At 43.9% G+C, this 19966-nt stretch overlaps 1 protein-coding gene across 6 annotated transcripts in view; it reads right to left on the bottom strand.

The window, feature by feature from the left end:
• The window catches only part of VPS13D (vacuolar protein sorting 13 homolog D), a 227983-nt gene that overhangs the window by 121227 nt on the left and 86790 nt on the right, over window positions 1-19966 (bottom strand). For 3 of the 6 annotated variants that reach the window (XM_080653615.1, XM_080653619.1, XM_080653620.1), the window contains 12 exons: window positions 19841-19915; window positions 16113-16218; window positions 15024-15176; window positions 13102-13237; window positions 11689-11736; window positions 9411-9561; window positions 9103-9313; window positions 8163-8410; window positions 6496-6687; window positions 5836-5962; window positions 4130-4272; window positions 25-155 (listed from right to left, as the gene is read on the bottom strand). In XM_080653615.1, coding sequence (XP_080509741.1) covers window positions 25-155; window positions 4130-4272; window positions 5836-5962; window positions 6496-6687; window positions 8163-8410; window positions 9103-9313; window positions 9411-9561; window positions 11689-11736; window positions 13102-13237; window positions 15024-15176; window positions 16113-16218; window positions 19841-19915 — 1721 coding nt within the window. The remainder of the gene's footprint in view (window positions 1-24; window positions 156-4129; window positions 4273-5835; window positions 5963-6495; window positions 6688-8162; window positions 8411-9102; window positions 9314-9410; window positions 9562-11688; window positions 11737-13101; window positions 13238-15023; window positions 15177-16112; window positions 16219-19840; window positions 19916-19966) is intronic. The other 3 variants (XM_080653616.1, XM_080653617.1, XM_080653618.1) reach the window with 3 other exon arrangements.

The following is a 19966-nucleotide window of genomic DNA, read 5'->3' as shown; positions in this document are numbered from 1 at the left end:
ATTCTTCAAAAGCAAACTGCTTACCTGTCCCCTGGCAAATTCCCTCTGTGCAAATGCAAGCTTGTGAGATGACTTATTATCTAACAGGTAACGGGGGGCAAAGATGACCATACAGGTGTCAATATATCGACCTCGGCCTTTCTTGACATCAATACCTACAAATAACAAAAACCACTGCCATGAATTAATCAGAAAAAACATAACCCGTGCTCTGACAAAAATAAATAGCCTTCACAATTACTTCGTTTCTCTAAGAAAACAATTATATCACCCAAAGAGGCTGTCAAGCCTTCCAAGAATGGAATGAAAACAGCAAGCACACTCAAAGTATTATTCTTTATTCCCACTTAGGCCTTAAAAAGTCTCAGTGGCAGTATCGATATCCCCATAATTCCTAGCTTCTTCATAAAGTCTGTATCATAATAACAGCAACTAAAAAACACAGGTGTTCAGTCATAGATACCTTTGGTTTCCATTTATGAAGCTGACTACATTTCTGCTCACATCTGGGACACAAAATTTCCACTAGAGAATTTGCCCCTTTTACAGGATACAGTAGAAATTTCAGATTACTTAATTGGATTCTGACTACCCGGAACTCAAAGGACTTCCCTCTAGTATTTTCTTTTAGCTCTTGGCCCAAGAATCCAGCTAAAACCGAGTGCAAAATATTATAGGATTCATTCATTCATACAATACGTGTTTTCAGCACCCACTATGTACAGGGAGAAAAAGGCAAACAAAACACATAGCATGGAAAGACAGTCATAATCAATCAGAAGGAAATCTCAAAACACCCAAAGAAAGGAAAAAAAATAAAGAAACAGCACTGAATTAGCTTTAAAAATATGATCGCTTTTTAAAACATGAAACTCAGTGGGATGAACTATTTGTTCATTCACACAATAAATATAGCAACTAGGCTGGACTCTGTTTCTACAAGGATAAAAATATTTATAGTACAGATAATGAATATAATAATATTAATTGAACTCTTAATACAAGTTACGCCCTCTGCCAAAGGCTCCACATTTAATTCTCCTAACAACCTTATGAGTTAGTTACTTTCATTCTTTCCACTTTACAGATGAGGAAACTAAGGCATGGAAAGCGAGGTAACTGGCCCTAGGTCACACAGCCACCTGCCTCAGGAGCCCTTGCTCACATCACGACCGGACATGTACAAGGACCCTACTCAGCAGTCAACAAGAGAACCATAAAAAGGAAAGAGATCTTAGGATATGACAACTAGGTGTCCAGAATGTCCTAACATAATCCCAATGAAATCCGTTCACTCTGTAATTCATTTGTGCTGGCTTGAAGAATTGGGTGTGCCTTCAATATAAAAGACTGAGCGAATCTCAAAAACAGCCATCTCTGAAACTGTATTTAAGAAATGCTCAGGCCGAAACCGGTGTGGCTCAGTGGATAGAGCGTCGGCCTGAGGACTGCAGGGTCCCAGGTTCGATTCCGGTCAAGGGCATGTACCTTGGTTGCGGGCACATCCCCAGTGGGAGGTGTGCATGAGGCAGCTGATCGATGTTTCTCTCTCATCGATGTTTCTAGCTCTCTATCCCTCTCCCTTCCTCTCTGTAAAAAATCAATAAAATATATATTTAAAAAAAAAAAAAGAAAAAGAAATGCTCAGGAACACTGGAGCAGCGAGGTATTCCCTATCACTCATATTTCTGTAACACAAAAAAAGCATTAATAGTCAGAAACTGACATTATCATAGCTGGCTAATCTCAACTAATATAAAGTCTGCCCATAAAAGATGTGTTTAATTTGACACTATGAAAAAATCTACAGTACCGAGACTCAATTTTTGGAGAAAAAAAAAAAAAGTAGGCTTTTTGTTTCCCTTTTCATCTTCGATTGCTCTGGCAACCCCCCAGTAAATGAAGAGCTGATAAGATAAAAATGCACAAAATCCTTCTTTTTGGAGGTACATGTGAGGCCTCCCTGAGCTTGGGACTGTGTTTTAAACTTTCCTGATAGGGAGCTAGTTATCTATTGAACTCTCCAAAAATATTCAAGTAAGGGATTCCACAAATTCCCTTGATATTACATGCCAAGATTTCATGAACCTTAAGAATTATAAAGTCCTATCTTAGCCCACTCCATCTATTGCTTTCTTTGGTATAAAAACAAAATTCGAATCGTAGTTTTGTCCCTAAAACATATGTAATGTTTTAATGAATGCTCCCAATTTTCAAATAGTGTGCCACAAGAATTTTTAAAACGTGCAATACCTGACTATTTAGTCAGGTGCACAGACCCCTTTTCCCTTAGATTGTCAAATAAAAAAATGACAACAGTCAACACAACAGCCATCCAGTGTGAATGCCCTGTCTTGAACCATAAATATATAGGTCACATAATAGAGTTGTATCTTCCTGGTCACACCGCATAATAAGGTTGCATCTCATTGGTTAATTCTTGGAACCAGAAATCTTTATATATAAGTATAGGCACCTGATTTTTTTTTAAAGTCACTTTGGAGCAAAAAGGGTGGGCAATTACTTCTTCCTCTTCTTTTCTGTAAATCAATCAAAACTGTATCTTTGTTTTTTACTGGCAAAACATGTATTTTGGTGTGCGACAGAATTTTAGTAATTCGTTTGTGTGCCAAGCAATGAAGAAGGTTGAAAATCACTGTCCTAGCATATAAGTTTACACATGCAACTCAATGCATAGTTCTGATTGGCCAGCTCAATTTGCCTCCCTGAAAGAATTCTGGGATTCCTTAGCGCCAGCTGCTAAGAACTCCATCACCCCACCCCGCAATTTGTTCCAACTACAGTTTCTAGCCAACCTGCAGTAGCTTACTTTGGAAAGTGTATCAAGGACAAGATACCCCAAAAGAAAACCAAACACAGCATGAAACAGCCTTTGCCCGTCCAAGGGGCGGAGCGAACAATGTGAACAAAAGTAAAGAAAACGACCCTCAGCTGGAGGATCAAATTAAAGTTTATTTCTTCGGTTAAAAATCTTAATGTCAACTTTAAAGGAGGCAGCCCCAGGACAAGGGAGAATGCTCACAAATTCAGGTTTAAACAACACGGAAAGCAAACCATACTTGCAGGAGACTCTTTTACTAATAAAAACTCAAACACTTAAGTCCTTGAGTCTGCATGGGCCCCAGGGCAAACCGCTAAATGACACCACCTCAGGCTCTCCTTCTACAACATGACTATTTCTGCCCTGTCCGATATGCAGCCACTAGGCATATGTGGCTATTTAAATCCATTAACACTCAATAAAATGAAAAACTCAATTCCTTGGTCACACTGGCCACATTTCTTAGTAACGTACTCCCAAGTGCTCGGCTGGACAGTGCAAACCAGAACATTTCCCTCAGCACAGAGAGCTCAACGGACAGCACAGTCCTAGATGGTTTTCCAACGTTCGACATTGAGTGGTGCTTGGATCCTTGGAAATTATACAGTAAAGGAAGGACGCTCAGCTAACGTCTTAAACTTGAAGCGTTATTTGAATAATCACATTTATCTTAACTGCAGAAAACCTTTTGAGAATTCCAGGTGGCTCTGAGGTTTACAGGTACAGTATGCTCCCCTCATCACCCTCCACCTCTGTAATCGAAGCTCGTTTAGTGGGCTTCTAATTACTATAACCACCAAGTGCATTTTATTACATTTTCTGCTTCAAATGTGCACAGTGCAATCATAATCCCACTTCTGACCCAGACTTCCCCTTTGCATCTGGGCAAGTCACTTAACCTCTCTGCTTCAGTTTCAAGGAGAACAATGCTTCTTACCCTCTTAGGGTTTGCAAGTTTTAATGAATGCGTGGGAAATGCCTGAGAATGAAAAAAGCATTCTAAGTGTTCCTATTATCCCCATGAAAAACAAGGATTTAAGCCAAACTGATACTTTAAGTTAAACAGAGCGCAGACCTCAAAGGGGGCAGTGTTTAGGTAGCTCCTTAGATCCCTAGAATAGATCTGTGCTGACAGCCATCAAGCATTCAGAGGAAAGATACCTAACCCAATGCCAAATGAGAAAGTCAGCACGTGCAGCCAAACCAAAAATGTATGGCCAGCTGATGGTCCCAGCCTGAGCTCACGGGCCAAGGGTCGGATTCTCCCGCTGCCCCACAGTAACCCACCAATGTTATAGATCAGCCCTGGGCGGTTTCCGTGCTGGATGACTTTCAAAGCTCGGACACCACTACCACCATCCAGTGAGAAGCCCTGACACCAGCCCGGCATGCCTTCAGGATGAATCCCCCTTCCGATTCTCATCGTGCAGCTGTGGGGCAGAAAAGCAAAGGTTGATACATTCATCCATAAGCAAGTCTTATCCACCTGTTCTAATCAGGAAACAGTGCTGTAGCTAACACCCAAAATTAGCACTCTAATGTTGACTATTCCTCACTCATGTAATTCCCAAACACAGCGAGGCAATTACTGGCGGTTAACGCCCTATCTTACAGGCAGCCATAGTACAACAATGGGTAAAGTGTACGGACGTCTTCAACTGAACACTTTAAGAAAAAACATTAAGATTCTACAAGCATAAGACATACAGAAGATGCTACAATATCTACTATTCCTCTGAAAAACAAGGATTTGAGCCAAATGATACTTTCCTGACTCCGGTGTTTCAAAGGTTCATGAAATACCTTGAACATATAAGGAAAGTGTGCCCACAATTCTGTACACCCAAGGCAAGCATGTGCAGAAGATGTGGCTAATGGTATGTTCCCTCCATGGTCTGGTACTATTCTAACAGCAAAGCACTGTTCAGCTGGCCAGTATCTTATCGTGGGCCCTGGAACCATCATTCCTGAATGTGTGTTCCAGTTCTGCCACTAACAAGCAACCTAACCTTGGGCAGGTAACTGTCTCTCTCTGAGCCTCAGCTTCCTCATCTTAAAATAAAACAGTATTTCCTGCCCTGCCTACTCCACTGGGACGCTGGGAGAATCAAATGAGATGGTCTATACGAAATGCTTTGGGAACTACAAGTTCCCTGGATAAAATAAACTGTTACAAATGTCAGGAAGAGTGAGACTGGGCTAGCGGACACTGCCAAGCGTCTGTATAACCACCATGTGCAGACCCCAGTCATCCTCTCCTGACTCCAGCAACAACCTAGACTCCAGCCCTCCCTGGAAGACGCATCTGCACCCACTGGCGTGTGGTGCTCCCTAAACCTTCCTCTTAGGCTTGGAGCAAGCACACTTCTGCAGATACCAGGTACGGCATCGTACGCCCATTTGGATTACTGCTACAAAGTAAGACTCCTGTAAAGGCAGAATGTTAAAACCAAGAACTAAAGTGAATGAATGCTCCTACCATACATTAGAAGGACATGTCATCTAATCCTCACAATTGTTGCTTTTCCCTGCCTTTAAACGTGCAAGGAGTGCTTGAGATCTTAAATGGCACCTTACACAAAATGACCTGGCTTGGATTAATGGGGCAGAGCCTTTACCAGAGGTCCAGTCACCCCCACACACACCCCCATGCCAACTCCTCTGCCTGTGCTGAGCTGACAGCAGAAGGGAGCCATGCAGAGCACAGAACATGTGGGTTTCTCTTCATTGGCAGAGTTATGAATAGAACTACTTCAACACACGTAAAATAAAACTAGCTTTCATTATAAACCAACCAAATGGTTTATTTTCACTATCAACTAACACAGAAATTAGATCCAAAAGAATCCCATTAGGTCATGGTCCTGCTCCCCTGCCAAGTCAGGATTGTTATCTGCAGTACAATTCTACTTACACGGATACACTCTAGCCTGTGCTAGTTTTTTCCCTTCCCTAGGAACTTATTTCCCCTTCCCATAAATAACTGTACTCACAGGTTTGGCTGCTCTTTGTCAGCATAGCAGAACAGGAGGGGGCTGAGGCTCCGGGCCAGCTCATGCTCCTCGAACTGGCCTGCAGCATCTGTCTTTGCGTTGTCCTGTCTGAAGATCAGTGGTAACCCTTCAGGAAGGAGGGGAAAAGTACACATCAGTCCCACCCAGTCTCTCCAAGACAGACGTAAATGGTAAAACTAAAATTTTTAAAAACAATCAAGGGGAAAAGAGTGAAAATTGAATTTATTTAGTGGGCTCATTTTATTGTCTAAGACAGTGGTCGGCAAACTCATTAGTCAACAGAGCCAAATATCAACAGTGCAATGATTAAAATTTCTTTTAAGAGCCAAATTTTTTAAACTTAAACTTCTTCTAACGCCACTTCTTCAAAATAGACTCGGCCAGGCCGTGCTATTTTGTGGAAGAGCCACACTCAAGGGGCCAAAGAGCTGCATGTGGCTCGCGAGCCGCAGTTTGCCGACTACGGGTCGAAGAGGATAGTTCTGACCATGATTGAGCACTAATTATGGAAGCAGGAAAGTTCCAGCAGCCCAGACTGTTGAAGGAGTTACTCTATTGGCTCCATTTAGTCAGCTGAGCAAAAAACCTGAATTCCCGTGGCCAAAGGCAAAGACCCACGTGAGCAGCCTCTATACATACCTGTTTTGTTAATCAACCAATACGGAGCAGAAATGAAGATCTTTAGGGATCCTTCTGCTCGACATACAATCCGGATGGTGAGGTTGAGCTGCCGCCGGTTGGTGTCATAGAGACGCATTCTTACCATATAGTTTTGGGTCCCAGGTGGAATGAGCAATTCTTTACAGAGTGGAAAATTCTCCAGTGATACCCCTAAAGGAGATATAAGCTATTGTCTTTCTAAGCTCTCACTTTAGTTTGTTAAAATACCAAGCAGTCAAACGAAATTGGATTCCTTTTGGAAAAATTAGTAACTGTCTCTTACTAGCAAAAAGATCTCATTAGAATGGCCATTTTCCTCTAGCCAGGGTGAGAATACCTTTGAAGCAAACCTGATGGCCTGGAAGCCACACTAGGGAGTCTGAACTGCATAGTTAGACAGATTAAAATACCAAAAAGCTACCAAGAACAGCTGTGAGTATTAGGAGCTTACTAGACATCAGGCCCTGTGCTGGGTGCCTGGACCACAATAAAGGCAAGGGCAGGGTCAGAGTCAAGGTTTCTGCAGCCGAATGCCTGGCCGCAGGTCCCAGCATGGCCTTCCCAGCTACATGGTGCAGGGTGAGCGATTTACCCTCGCTGCGCCTCATCTGCCAAACGGGGATAACGACGGTATCTCCATCGCAGGGTTGCTGTGGAAGTGGTGGTCCATGGGGAACAGACTGGGAAGACAGAGTGGCGGTGTGCAGAGTGGTGGTGGGTGGGAGGACGTTTCCATTCCACCCAGGGGCTCAGAGACATTTGCTGAAGAAGTACTTAAATGTCAGAGCACAGACCTCTTTTCTTTAGAAGGACACCTAGCACTGTACTACTTCTGTGTTCTAAATGAAGCTCGTTGGCGTGTAAGTTTATCGCTGTGGGACACAATTTCAATGAGTTTCAGGTTCCTATCTGTATGGGGATGGCAGCTGTCTCTCTGCCCCAAACGTGCAGTTGTGAAGATCAAATTAGAAGATATACAAAACTTTAAAAAGATGAATATCTAAGGCATCATTTTTTCAGCATTTCTAGAACAGCATCAAAGAAACATACTTCCTGCCCAAACTCTAGAAGCTCCTCTTTGCTATAAGTGCTACAAATAGGATGATGATTCTAATGATTCTCTACCTCGAGTTCATTCATCCCTAAAACTGAACGTACTTGATGCATTCAACATTCAATGTCTTCATCAGGAATGGGACAAATAACTATTGCTTAAGGATTACATGAGATCATGTGTGTGGAGCACCTGACATAAGGCCTGGAGGACAGTGCATGCTTGGTAACTGTTTTTCCCTCTCCTGAAAAGAGAGGGAGAGACATATGATTTTGCTCCTTTAATAGCTGGGAAAAGCCTGGTTTGAAAAGATGAAATGAATTCCTATAGTCATACATCAAGTGAGCAACATAAGAAAAAAGCCTCTGTTGAGTGCTTCCTCTGGAAATCTTTTGAATCTGTTCAATTATTTTCTTTTGATAATTTTCTAACTTAGAAGTTTGGCATTTTTTTAACTACATAAATCCTTTAGCTGGTTTACTGAGACAGTGTATAGGCTATAATTTCTCCAAAATATTTACCAAATAGTCACAAAATACTCACTGATATTTTCACAGAATTGCTACCAATGATAATTTGACTAAACGCTTACCCAGTTCAATGTTCTGGGCCGTGTCAGCGGTGTGGAGAGCCACCTCTTTGCCAGGTTTCAGAGTCCCATTAATGGGCATTCCTTTAACGTAGAAGTCCAGTTCACAAGGGAGCAAGTTGCAGATTACCACAGTTGGCAGGAGATATATGGTATGCCCCGGCTGCCTGAAAATCTGTTTTGCACTATCAGAAAATATGTTTGAGGGCATGTAATCTGGATAATTCTCTTTCTTTATGGCCACACAAAACCTATGAAGACAAAATGGTATAAAAACCACCAATGAAGAACTTGAATTTTTTCTCCTTAGCTGAGTCTGAGAAAGCATAGCATTAAAATGGTTCAATAATCCAGTAAGATACCTACAATTTAAGTCAGAATAAAATGTATAGATTTTAAATGTTCTGCTTTGTGGGTTTTTGACAATTATATACATCCTATAGCTACCACCCAAAACCAGTGATAGAATATTTCTCTCACTCCAGAACGTTCCCTTATATCCCTTTCCAATCAAAATCCTCTCCCCCATCAGATTAGCAACAATCTCTGATACTTGTATAGATTAGTTGTGCCTGTTCTTGAACTGCATAAAAAGGGAATGACAGCCCGTCCAGTGTGGCTCTGTGGTTAGTTCAGTGTGGCTCTGTGGTTAAACGTCGACCTATGAACCAGGAGGTCACAGTTCAATTACTGGTCAGGGCATGTGCCTCAATTGTGGGCTCAATCGCCAATGGGATGCATGTAAGAGGCAGCCGATCAATGATTCTCTCTCATCACTGATGTTTCTATCTCTCTTTCCCTTTCTCTTCCTCTCTGAAATCAATAAAAGTATTTTTTTAAAAAACCAAAAAACTTTAAATAAGCACAACTGAATCACTGAGGGTCCTTAGAGAAAGAATAAAGAAAGAATACCCACAAATACACATTGCCGCGCCATGCATACCTGAAGAATCGGCTTTTCTCCGTGTCCATGGAATGGCACTCTCGTTTGCTGCTGCTAACCTCTGTCGTCTTTACTACGTTTGTCCAGTGGATAGGAGCCTTACAGAAAAATACGCCCAACCCTTTGGGCCGGGCCTGCAGCCGCCAAGAAGTGAGGTGCAAAGGCACAGCAAAGGAGTCCCCCGGCATGACAGCGGGAAGCACCACAGGCTCTGCCACAGAAATAAGCGTTAGCGTTCTCAAGGAGGGTCTTCCCCCCAAAGCTGACTTTCTCCAAGTAAACGGAGGACAGACTATGTCAAAACTTACTGTCCGGAGCTGATGGGCTGTCCAGCCTTAGTTCCATTGGTGTCTCGAGTCTGTTCTTCACAATGAGGGCAGACCGGACAGTGATCACTTTGCGAGCACTGCCTTCCATGGTCACGGCAAAGACCACCCGGACAGGTGGGAGTGCTGAGAACTGTGAAAGAGACATGGAAATAAAAGAGCATCGCTGTGATTTTGAAAATACACAGAAAAATACAACCATACCAACCAGAATGCCTAAATCACAGCATTTTATTATTACGATAGCTCTTTGGTAAAATTAATCATTAAGCCCTAAGACCACTCAGTTTTAATAGGAATGATAGCCTATAAATATGCACTCTTAAAAGAGCCAATTCTAAACATTTCTATAAAAATAGTTAATATATTCAGCCCAGCTGGTGTGGCTCAGTGGTTAAGTATTGACCTATGAACTAGGAGGTCACACCTTGATTCCCGGTCAGGGCACATGCCCAGGTTGCAGGCTCGATCCCCAGTGTGGGGCGTGCAGGAGGCAGCTGATCAATGATTCTCTCTCATCATTGATGTTTCTATCTCTCTCTCCCTCTCCCTTCCTCTCTGAAATCAATAAAAATATATTTTTTAAAAGTAGTTCATCTATTCGGAAGTGACATCACAAAGTGTGTCACAAAGAACAATCCATCTCAGGCCTCTGAACACAGTATAAAGAACTTCACCCAAGATCGGTAACAACCCATCGAACTTCCCACACCTGTGCTGGAAGGTATCCTCGCGCACAGTGTCGCTGGGTCCCGGCACACCAGCCCTTACATGGAAACGGACCAAGACTCGCTGTCAGCTCTGCCGGAGGGGATTAAAGACCAGGCAAAGCAACGCGAAGTTCAGAAGCACTGAGGTAGGACTTCGTAAAACATTAAGTGATTTACCTTCTGCGGTATTTTCCTCCCAGATTAATATTAAAGTGAGAAAACATTCTTTGAACACTAACAATGGGTTGGGAACTGTCCAAAACACACAAAAGCAGGAGGAAGTCTTCTGAGATTATAACTTGTCTTTGTAAAAGCCAGAGAGTGTATAATAAAGAGTTGTCTACATTGGTATGCCTTTCCCAAGAACAATAACTTTTTTCCTAATGTCATAAAAATTACTCTCTAGGCCCATACACCATTCGCTGACATGCCTAGAGAAAAAAAAGCCAACATTTGTATTTCAAAGAACTTCAAAAACAAACTTCTCTTTCTTCATAATAACTTTCTAAGTTCCAGTCAATGATCGCTCTTTAATAAACAGGACACTGAGTTTCAGAAACTCAACATAATGGAGGGAAACAATTTATGTTTGGTCTTGGGTCGCAGCCACTACTTTCTTTTTCCATACATTCATTCACACAGTCAGCACACAGTGTGTGCCCCAGAACTTTTTTTTTTTTTAAGTTTAAAACCCCACATCAGGTAAACCAAAGAGGAGGTTTATGAAACTATTATTCTCAGCATGAGTGTCCAGAACATACTGACAATGCTTTTTTATTGGAGAAACAAATGACACCACGTCCAAGCTTCTCATACTGCCAACTATTTTATTAAAAACAAACAGTATGTGAAACCAACCTAATAAACAATAAAATGAAGAGCTCCATGTTTTGAGCCAAGACTTCCAGGAAGCCCAATGAGAAGGCAAACTAGAACTGTCTGGAGTGTTTTCAGAGACAATCCTAGGCAGTCAGCACCGAGGCGTCCACAGACCCAGCCTAGTAAAGCCCCGCTCAGCCAAGGCCAATTACAATTGTTTTAAATCTTGATCTTAACGCCTCAAATTCCACATTTCAAAACTTACTATCCCTAAGGGAGAAGAAAATTTAAGCAAAAATCAAAAAAATAGTTTTTTAGTGTCATCTTAAGATGATGTTTCAAAAGCCAAATGAGAAGGAAAAAAGAATCTTACTATTTTTCATTCTTATTTACCTTCACGACCTATGGATCCCAAATCTATGAAATATGTATAGCCATACAAGGGTTAATTTATATTTTAACTTAGAAAGAAAAGGAGACATTGGCCCCAAACATTTGTTTTTTTCTTTCTGTTGCCTGTAATATTCAGTCTCACGTATCAAATTAGGTGAAAACATTTTCTTGCAAGTTTTTAGAAAATGAGGTAATCATCAATAGAAAAGCAGAAAGATAAATTCCAATCACTTATATGTCATAAAGTCATCTGATCATTAAGAAATAAACATCTATGTATGGTTCGGGCAAAGTGTCAACACTCAATACACACAGTGACATAGGACAATCATACTCACATAAACCTGGGGATGGATAATATTTGTTCTGCTGCTTGGGCTGCCAATCTAAGAAAGATTCCAAAAGTCAGAGAGTCAGCGCAGACCTAAGATTATAGGCATTATTAAGTTCAATGACAATGAAATTTGCTTGAAAGAGTGGTGTTTGCAAATACCCTTAGCAAGGTATGGTCTACTACTTAGAGAAAGCATCTTAACTTAGAAGGTATGGGGAAGCCCTAGCTGGTTTGGCTCAGTGGATAGAGTGTTGGCCTGGGGACTGAAGGGTTCTGGGTTCAATTCTGGTCAAGGGCACATGCCCGGGTTGTGGGCTCAATCCCCAGTAGGAGACATGCAGGAGGCAGCCGATCAGTGATTCTCTCATCGTTGATGTTTCTATCTCTCCCTCTCCCTTCCTCTCTGAAATAAAAAAAATATATTTTTTTAAAAAAAGAAGAAGAAGGTATGGGTAAAACAGCCCTTATTTTACCACCACTCCATATGGGGACACCAATTTCCAGAACATATCCATACAATAGAAAGGTATCTCTTGAGGGAATTAGTTCTTTCATTGTTAGACAAGAAATTAGGCAGAAAATTAATCTAGAAAGAAAGTGTCCTTTCCTAAGAAACTTGGGGCACAAGAGAGGAAGAGTAGAAAGAACAGGGTTTCTCTATGAAGAAAACATGACGAAAGCCACAATCTCTGCAAATCTGCACTTTCCCACTCCTCACTGCCTACCTAACAACGAGGGAGTCATCCTGGGAAGCATGTCCGAGTCCTGGGCAAGAGCACCATGGCGGACACATGGGCTGGGAGGCCAGCCCTCACCTGCACACTCCAGCGAGGGATGCTACCTGCATCATCCCCAGGCTGGTCCCTCCTAGCCCTGGAGCTGCAGGCTGGGGTCAAGTTCGAGCAAGGATGTGTGAGAGGGTCTGTGATCAGATAAACAGCAGTGGATATCTGTCTTTATGCTAGAGAGGAGAAGCTGGAGAAAAGGAACTAGAAGGACCAAGGAGCAGCACTGTAAGAAATTGAAAGAAGACAGTATATGGAGGAAGCATAACAGTACGTGAAGTAAAGCCAACACGTGTTCGGCAGACAAGCAAATTGCCAGGTGGGCCAGCTGCGTACGAAATGGGTCTGCACAGGTGAGGTAACATGCATTAAAGTCACTTTTATTTATTTATTATTTTTCATTAAAATCACTTTTAGATCCTGTTATTTTACTGAAATTATCCATTGGCTGGCTCATCTAAATATTGATTATCATTGCCTATGATGACTTGATATAATCTTACATCTTCCTAGAGCTTGTATAAATGAAGAACAAAAAAACTTGTCTAGGGCAAGGCTATTCCACTGTATGAGTGCCTGGCTTTACGGGAGTGCGGCCAGGACACAATGCACACCCATCCCCCACCACACACCGTAGAGGAAGATGAATTCTTATCTGGCGCTGCGTATCGGAAAAAGGTCCCAACTTTGTCCACAGACACGGGGCTCACTTGCTCCCAGCCATTTACTCTCACTTGCAGTTGGTGAATCCGGAGGTCATGGGTGTGTCTGTCAGGCAGATCACGGAAAAAGACGTTAAGCACAATCTTCGAAAGCAAAGAAAAGCAGAAGCAAAGACTCAAATCCGATTTACTATCTAATGACATAAAAACCCAGCTGTCCAAGCCTTTTGGTGCTTACCTAATGCAAGAGAAATCAAGAGAACATATTAACCTGGTTTTACATTTAAAACTGCAAGATTTATAAAGCTGGGGCTGGAGTAGCATATGTCCTCCCTTTGTATGAACCATGGAAACTCTCCACCCTAAGCCCAGGCCTTGGCCCACCAACCCCACCCAAGCTTTTACAAAACAGTGACATTAGCTACAACCATTTCTGCGGGGCAGTAAAAATGTCCTTCTAGCAATCTGGTCATCAACCATACTCTTGGAAATGTATGACACAACATTTCCTCTTGGTTCTTTTGCTGAATACCCTACTTCTCTCAGACCCACACTCAGTTGTTTGGCTTCGGTCCTACAGGCCACAGACAGGTTAGGTGTTTTAAGGCTGAAGGCTTGGCTGAAACAGCAGAAGGCAGTGGGCAGAACAGGAGGAACAGGAGGAAATTGCACATTTAATTCTATTTTAGGTTTCGCCTAATTCAAGCCAGAAGCCTAAACTGGGGAGCTGGATTTGAGGCTGACAGGAAGGAGGGAGGCAGGGAGTGGGCATAGTGTGCCAAAGGGGGAAAAGCCAGAAAAGGCATTTATTTTGATGAATTCAAGCAGAACAGTGGGACTTGAAATGCGTTACAAAACATGGAAACGAAAACGGAAGTGATAAAGAGGTCAAACCCCTTCTGGTATAACAGAGGCAGTGCTTCTTAAGACATACAGCCAACAGTTCATAATTAGCTCCTTCAGGAACTTTGTGGAACAGGACAGTGCTCACCACTCATCCCTGGAAATGCTACCGTGGCTTTCAGGTACATGTACCCAGCTTAGGGATTTTTTTAAACCCTGTTTTTCCTGTACAATCACTGGGGCCCACAAGTTCAGACATCTGCCCCAGGAAGAAATGTGTGCTGGTAGAAAGCTGTGCAAAGGGAAGAAGTATCTGACTTAGGAGCAGGTTTGCACACAAAGACTTAGAGCATCATGAAAGCATAAGGCGGAAGCCAGTCTCCCACACTTCAGCTCAGCTTGCAAACAGGTAGGAGGCTGAAATCTTAACCTATTCACTGGACAGCCTTTCCACTTAACAATGTCTGCAAACACAAGAACACTTTGTTAGATATTTTGTGACCTCTCGGTAACAAGCCACAAGCTTCTCTCGAGTTCGTTCCAGTCCTCTGGTGGGCTACGTCAAGAGGGGGTGCTAGCGGTCTCCCTAGACGAGTGGTTCTAATCCTCCTCAGCATCCATGTACCTCCTCATACGGCTCTGCTTCCTGAAAACACCTGCTTGCTCCAAGTGCTCTGTGGCACATAGGTGTCTTAAAACTGAAATCGACATGTTTGCCAACCTTTGAGGAGTACCATGTCACCAGTGCATCATGAAAACCAGGCTGGGAGGCAATGAACTTGAGTGTTATATGCTCTGTCAATGCTTCCACCAAATTATGTGAAACACACATGTCAAATAAAAAGATAATTAATGGGGGGAAACTTTATGTCCAAGATAGTAAGAAAGTCATTATATTTTTTAAAAGGAAAGGAACCACTAATTTTTAAAAATATCTTTTAAAAATAAATCATTAAAATCTTTAATAAAGGAAGGTGAATAGGCGAAACACTAGGGACAATCATACATACATAAATATTTTTTTAGGAAAAGAATGAATCATACTTTACCTGTGTCTTAGCTTTCCACGTGCTTCAAATTCAAAGGGAATCTCTTCACCTGTGAGGACTTCCCGCCACTCGCTGACATTGTGAGTGTCATCGAGAAATGTCCCGTCCCCTTCTGGAACGCCCCCCGGACTCCCGCTGTGAGACAGTGCGGCCCTGGAACCAAATCAGACAATACCAGCCTGTGCTTCTCTCCCAGCTCCTCCTCGCACGGAGCTGGAGCTAGGGAGCTGGGAACAGAAACCCTCCCGGAACGCGATTCACAGCAATAAGGCCGTATAATCTGGCTCCAAAGGATGACCTAAAAGGTCAGTAACGAAAGGTATCTTCATGATCAAATGCAGCTCATGTGACACTTTTAGAAACAGCTGAAAGCTATAGTACACAGTCACCTGCCTCGGTGGTAGAGCTGCTACATAAAGTGCTATGTAAAGTGAGTCGTGACTTTTAAAAGTCGTATTTAAGGGACTACCAATTGTTTAACAGGCCTGAACTGTTTTTAAAAAACAAAAACCATCTCCTGTGAGGCATTATACTTCGTGGAGGCAGGAAAATGTGGTTTCCAACCAGTTGATGCTGTTACTGGTTTCATGTTCTCATTTCCTAAGCTGGAGAGATCAGCGTGGATTTGCAAAGTCCAGCCAAGGTCTGAACAGGCTGAAAGCTGCTGAAGGCCCTTCTCACTTGGCTTAGGTAAATTCTCACTTGTTCTCCAAACTCCACCCAATCCCATCTGGATTGAAGTGTGCTTTAGGTTGGAAAGCAATTCTTGGAGGGATGAGGGGGGATCAGGAGAAAAGATGGAATGACTTTTCCTTCACGCTTCCCACTCTCAGCCTTCATTTGCCGGACTATGACTTTAAACGTAATGTCTACCGGGATCAGGATCATCATTTGGACATTTCAAACACTGGGGCCTATTTCTCTGACTACAGATTCCACAGAGAACCAGAACCTCCACCATAAATCTCAGCAGGACAGCACGTGATTACTTCGAATACAATCTGAGAGCCTCAAGAAGGGGCCCACTGGGCTGGCACGCAGGAGCCTCTGGTGCAGAGATGGCTCAGTGACAGACCAAGTGCTCCTTACCTGGTGGGTGTGGTGGTCAGGGTGGCGAACCACAAAGTGCAGCCTGTGTGATTCCTCAGAGCAAAAGGGACAAAAGGCTGCCGGCGCTTGGGCGTTTTCACCTCTGCTATGAACAAACAAGGTGGCTATTAGCACCCGCCTCCATCTGTGTGGAAGCCCCCCCCCCCCCCCCCGCCCCGGCAACCCCACCTGGAGACAGCGCCAAAAATGGTCTCTTGGCAAAGGGACTGAAGGGGGAGGAAAAGGGGACGAATGGAACCTCCATGGACTTGGCTGCCTGCTACGGGATGACTCGGTCCTCCCTGACAAATGGCTGTGGTGTGTGACTGCCAGCCCCCAATTCTCCCACAATTCTTAGGGGCCTCATCTCCACAGAGGGCATCGGGACTTAACTTGGTTGGAATCAAAAGAGGGGAAAAGAGAAATGGACCCTTGCTACTCCCAATAAATAGATTCTAAATAGGTAACCCAAACTGTAGCAAGTTTATCACACCTACTTCATTAAACTTTGTCCCAAATGCCTGTGCTGTAACAAAGCCTCCCTTTATGCAAAAGTTACACTTCAGTCGTATTATTCACATTATAACGAAATAAAAACATTCTTCCCTATGCTCTTACACTAATAGTTGAGAGATTTTTCTCCCGGAAAGATCAGAAATATACTATTTCAGAGCTTTTTAAATGCAATTTTTAGCCCGTCTCTGACACAGATACCACCACCATAAGTACTATAGAGCCTACAAAAGGAGCACAAAATAGTTGCTAGTCAGGGAAACTGGAAACACTGATCAATACAAGACTCTAAGTAACCGAATTCTAGAAAGAGCTGACCTGACAATAAACACTTGAAAAAAGTCAGCGAAGTGGGAGACCACACGGCCAGAAAGCCGACCAAGGCTGTAAGTACGGCCACTGCCCTGGTCCGGCTGCCTGCACCCTGCCTGTGCCAGTGGTCTGGCACAGAACAGAGGCTGCCCAAGGAGGGGCATCAGCTCCTCTGACCAAGGGCCTGAGTCTCGCCTGTGGGCCACAGGAAGAAAGGCGGAGGGGGCAGCAGGAACCACAAACCCAGCGGCAACCCAGCGCTGGCGCCTCCTGGCTGTGGAGCTCATGCCACACGCACACTAGCAACAAAGGGGGTGCAGCCCAGTCTTACTATGTGCACCGCTTTAAAGCACAAAGACAGTATGAGCAAAAACCGGGACGCAAATGGCCCGCAGCTGTGGAGAAAATGACTTCTGGGGGCGACTGCAAAAACTGACTGAGAACACTACAGCAAAATTAAACTCGTCTTCCAGGCCCACGTGTGTCCTGCCAGCAGGACAGGAAGGCAGACCGCACCAGACCCTGCCCTCCCACTCTGAGTAAGGCGTGGGGCAGCATCACAGTCAGCAGTGATCACTGCCTTTAAAAGAAAGCATTTCCTGCCCTAACTGGTTTGGCTCAGTGGATAGAGCGTCGGCCTGCCGACTGAAGGGTCCCAGGTTCGATTCCAATCAAGGGCATGTACCTTGGTTTTGGGCACATCCCTAGTAGGGGATGTGCAGGAGGCAGCTGATCGATGTTTCTCTCTCACTGATGTTTCTAACTGTCTATCCCTCTCTGTAAAAAGTCAATAAAATATATTTTTTAAAAAAGGAGAAAGCACTTCCTTTTTCCCTCTTTTATCCTCTAAAGTTTTCAGGAGTTAGTACTACAAACACTGCAAGACAAGCAATGTCAGGTTAAGGCAAGTTCTGCTCTGGTAACAACAGTGGCTCAGGGAAATCTGAGAGACGGCAACATGCTCAATAAATGAGTGTATATTACATATTCCCTCAATTCCATGGACAGGCTTTAGCAACACCCTCCAAACACATCTAAAGATGCTCTCTGCTCAAAACATACCCATTTCTCCTCCAAATGGCCTCACTTAGTTCGCAAGGTTTGCTTTAAAAAAATAACGTTCACCAAGTAGAAAATTACAGAGTAGCTGTGAGGCTGCCGACAAGAGCAGAGGGGGAGTAAAAACTTTAAGAGCTGTCTGCAGGGTAAACAGTGCTGACTGTGGCACCTTGAGAGGCGCCCCGCTCCGTGAGTGCAGCGAGAGCGGCTTTACTGCAGGAGCTACGGGGCCCGGAGGAAAAGCAGCCAGCTGCGCTTTCATATCCCACTGCAAGCCAGACCGTAAGTTTCCATTTGCAAATTAGATTTTAAAAGAACAGGTGGCAAGTGGCTTTGATCACACTGTAATACAGAATAAAGTGCTAGGAACCCACATAAAGATATTCACAAGTATATTACTTTGGAATTAAATAGCCTGGGAAGGCACACTGCTGAGGTCCCCAAGCTTCTTGTTTTGATTACACATACCGGCCAAGACGTCGGCAACCGACTTCTCCGATAACAGAATGCGTGGAGTGCTCCCGAGTCCAAACCAGCACCAGGGGGCACACCTGACATCGCCTGCGCTAGGGTCCAAATCGGCTATGGGTTTGCCTCGGCACAGCACCAGAGAGCAAAATCCCAAGGCCGTCAAGGAGCACCGTGTTCCCTGGTGGCCTCAGAGGCTCTGCCTCCAGTGACCAGACCCAATTCTTCACGGGCTCCGAGAACCTGAAGCTCCTCCCGTCCGACTTCGGCATCAAGTGGCTCCAGCTGAGAAATGTCTACCCCTTTGGACTCGTTTCACAGAGTAATTTGGCCATTATAAACCGTGCAGGTTCCATGCTATAGAAGCAGCTCAGCCTGTCAGAAAGGACCTGCTTTGTAAATCATAAGAAATAGATTAACGTCCCAGGCCTGCTACTAGCTAGGCAGGTGAGTGAAGGCCAATTACTTCGTCTTTCTCAGGCTCTCTGACCTCATCACCTAAACTGGAATAATACTCTGCTTAGCGTGAAACATTAAATAGCAGATAGAGGAAAGCTTAGGGTATAAATCCCTGAATAAGTGAAGATTCAATCATGGGCTGTCTTTGTGAGCCGTCTCCTAAACATCCACCTCAGTGAAACTTTTCGGAAAAGCCCACAGTACTATCCCGAGAAGTACTATCCCTGCTCTGAGCTCCTGGCAGAGGAAACTCAAAGACCTTTTCCTACAAAAGAGGTCATGGCCCAGGCAGGGCCTGCCGTTAGCCAAGTACACACACAAATCATTCCGATTACATGCACGTCCTGGGATGCCAATCCCTGCATGTTTGTGGTGTATTCTATCATATCTACTGACCAGACAAATTCCCAAGGAATCCTACATGGTCAGAGTTAGAAGGACATTTGCTTTTCTGTCTCCTAAGCAGCTCGAGTCACAGCTAAAGCTGAGGTTTGTGTCTAAGGGAAGTGTTTTCTTAGATCTATTCCCAATCAGTAGAGCCCCTTGCGTTCCTGGTTCAATGTTCACTGAGTGTGCGATACATAGACGGGCAGCGCTGCTCGGTGGAGGCCGGACTTCTTCTTCTTACTTGCTTTCAGTAGGAGAAATCGCCTCACTGACCGGGGTATTTCTGCACCCCACATGGAGGAGTTGATCCCGTTTCCACCGAGGGATAGGGCAAATGCAAGAGACAGCATACGCCAGCACATCGCTTCCTTCTGATAGAAGGCATCTCTGTTCATTCGGTCGGAATTCTCTTCCCTGCTACTAAACCAAAGCACTCAAAACTTGGTGTGCCCCCAGTGACAGAAAACGGATGGACATGGCAGTTCTTAAAACAGGAAAATAAAGCAAGCCCTCGCTTGGCTGTACTGTACCTCTAGCATAGATCTGGTGCTCTAGGTTAGTCAGACTGGCTGTACTCCTAGTTCTAAGGTAGACAAGGGGGAGGCCTGGTAGACAGGAGAGACAAAGTTAGAGAGTAAGAATAAACACAGTGAATA

This window comes from Plecotus auritus (genome assembly GCF_963455305.1).
Source record: "Plecotus auritus genome assembly, chromosome: 2".
Classification (NCBI taxonomy): domain Eukaryota; kingdom Metazoa; phylum Chordata; class Mammalia; order Chiroptera; family Vespertilionidae; genus Plecotus; species Plecotus auritus.
Note: the sequence above shows the minus strand (reverse complement) of the source record. Positions and strands in the feature narration are given on the sequence as shown.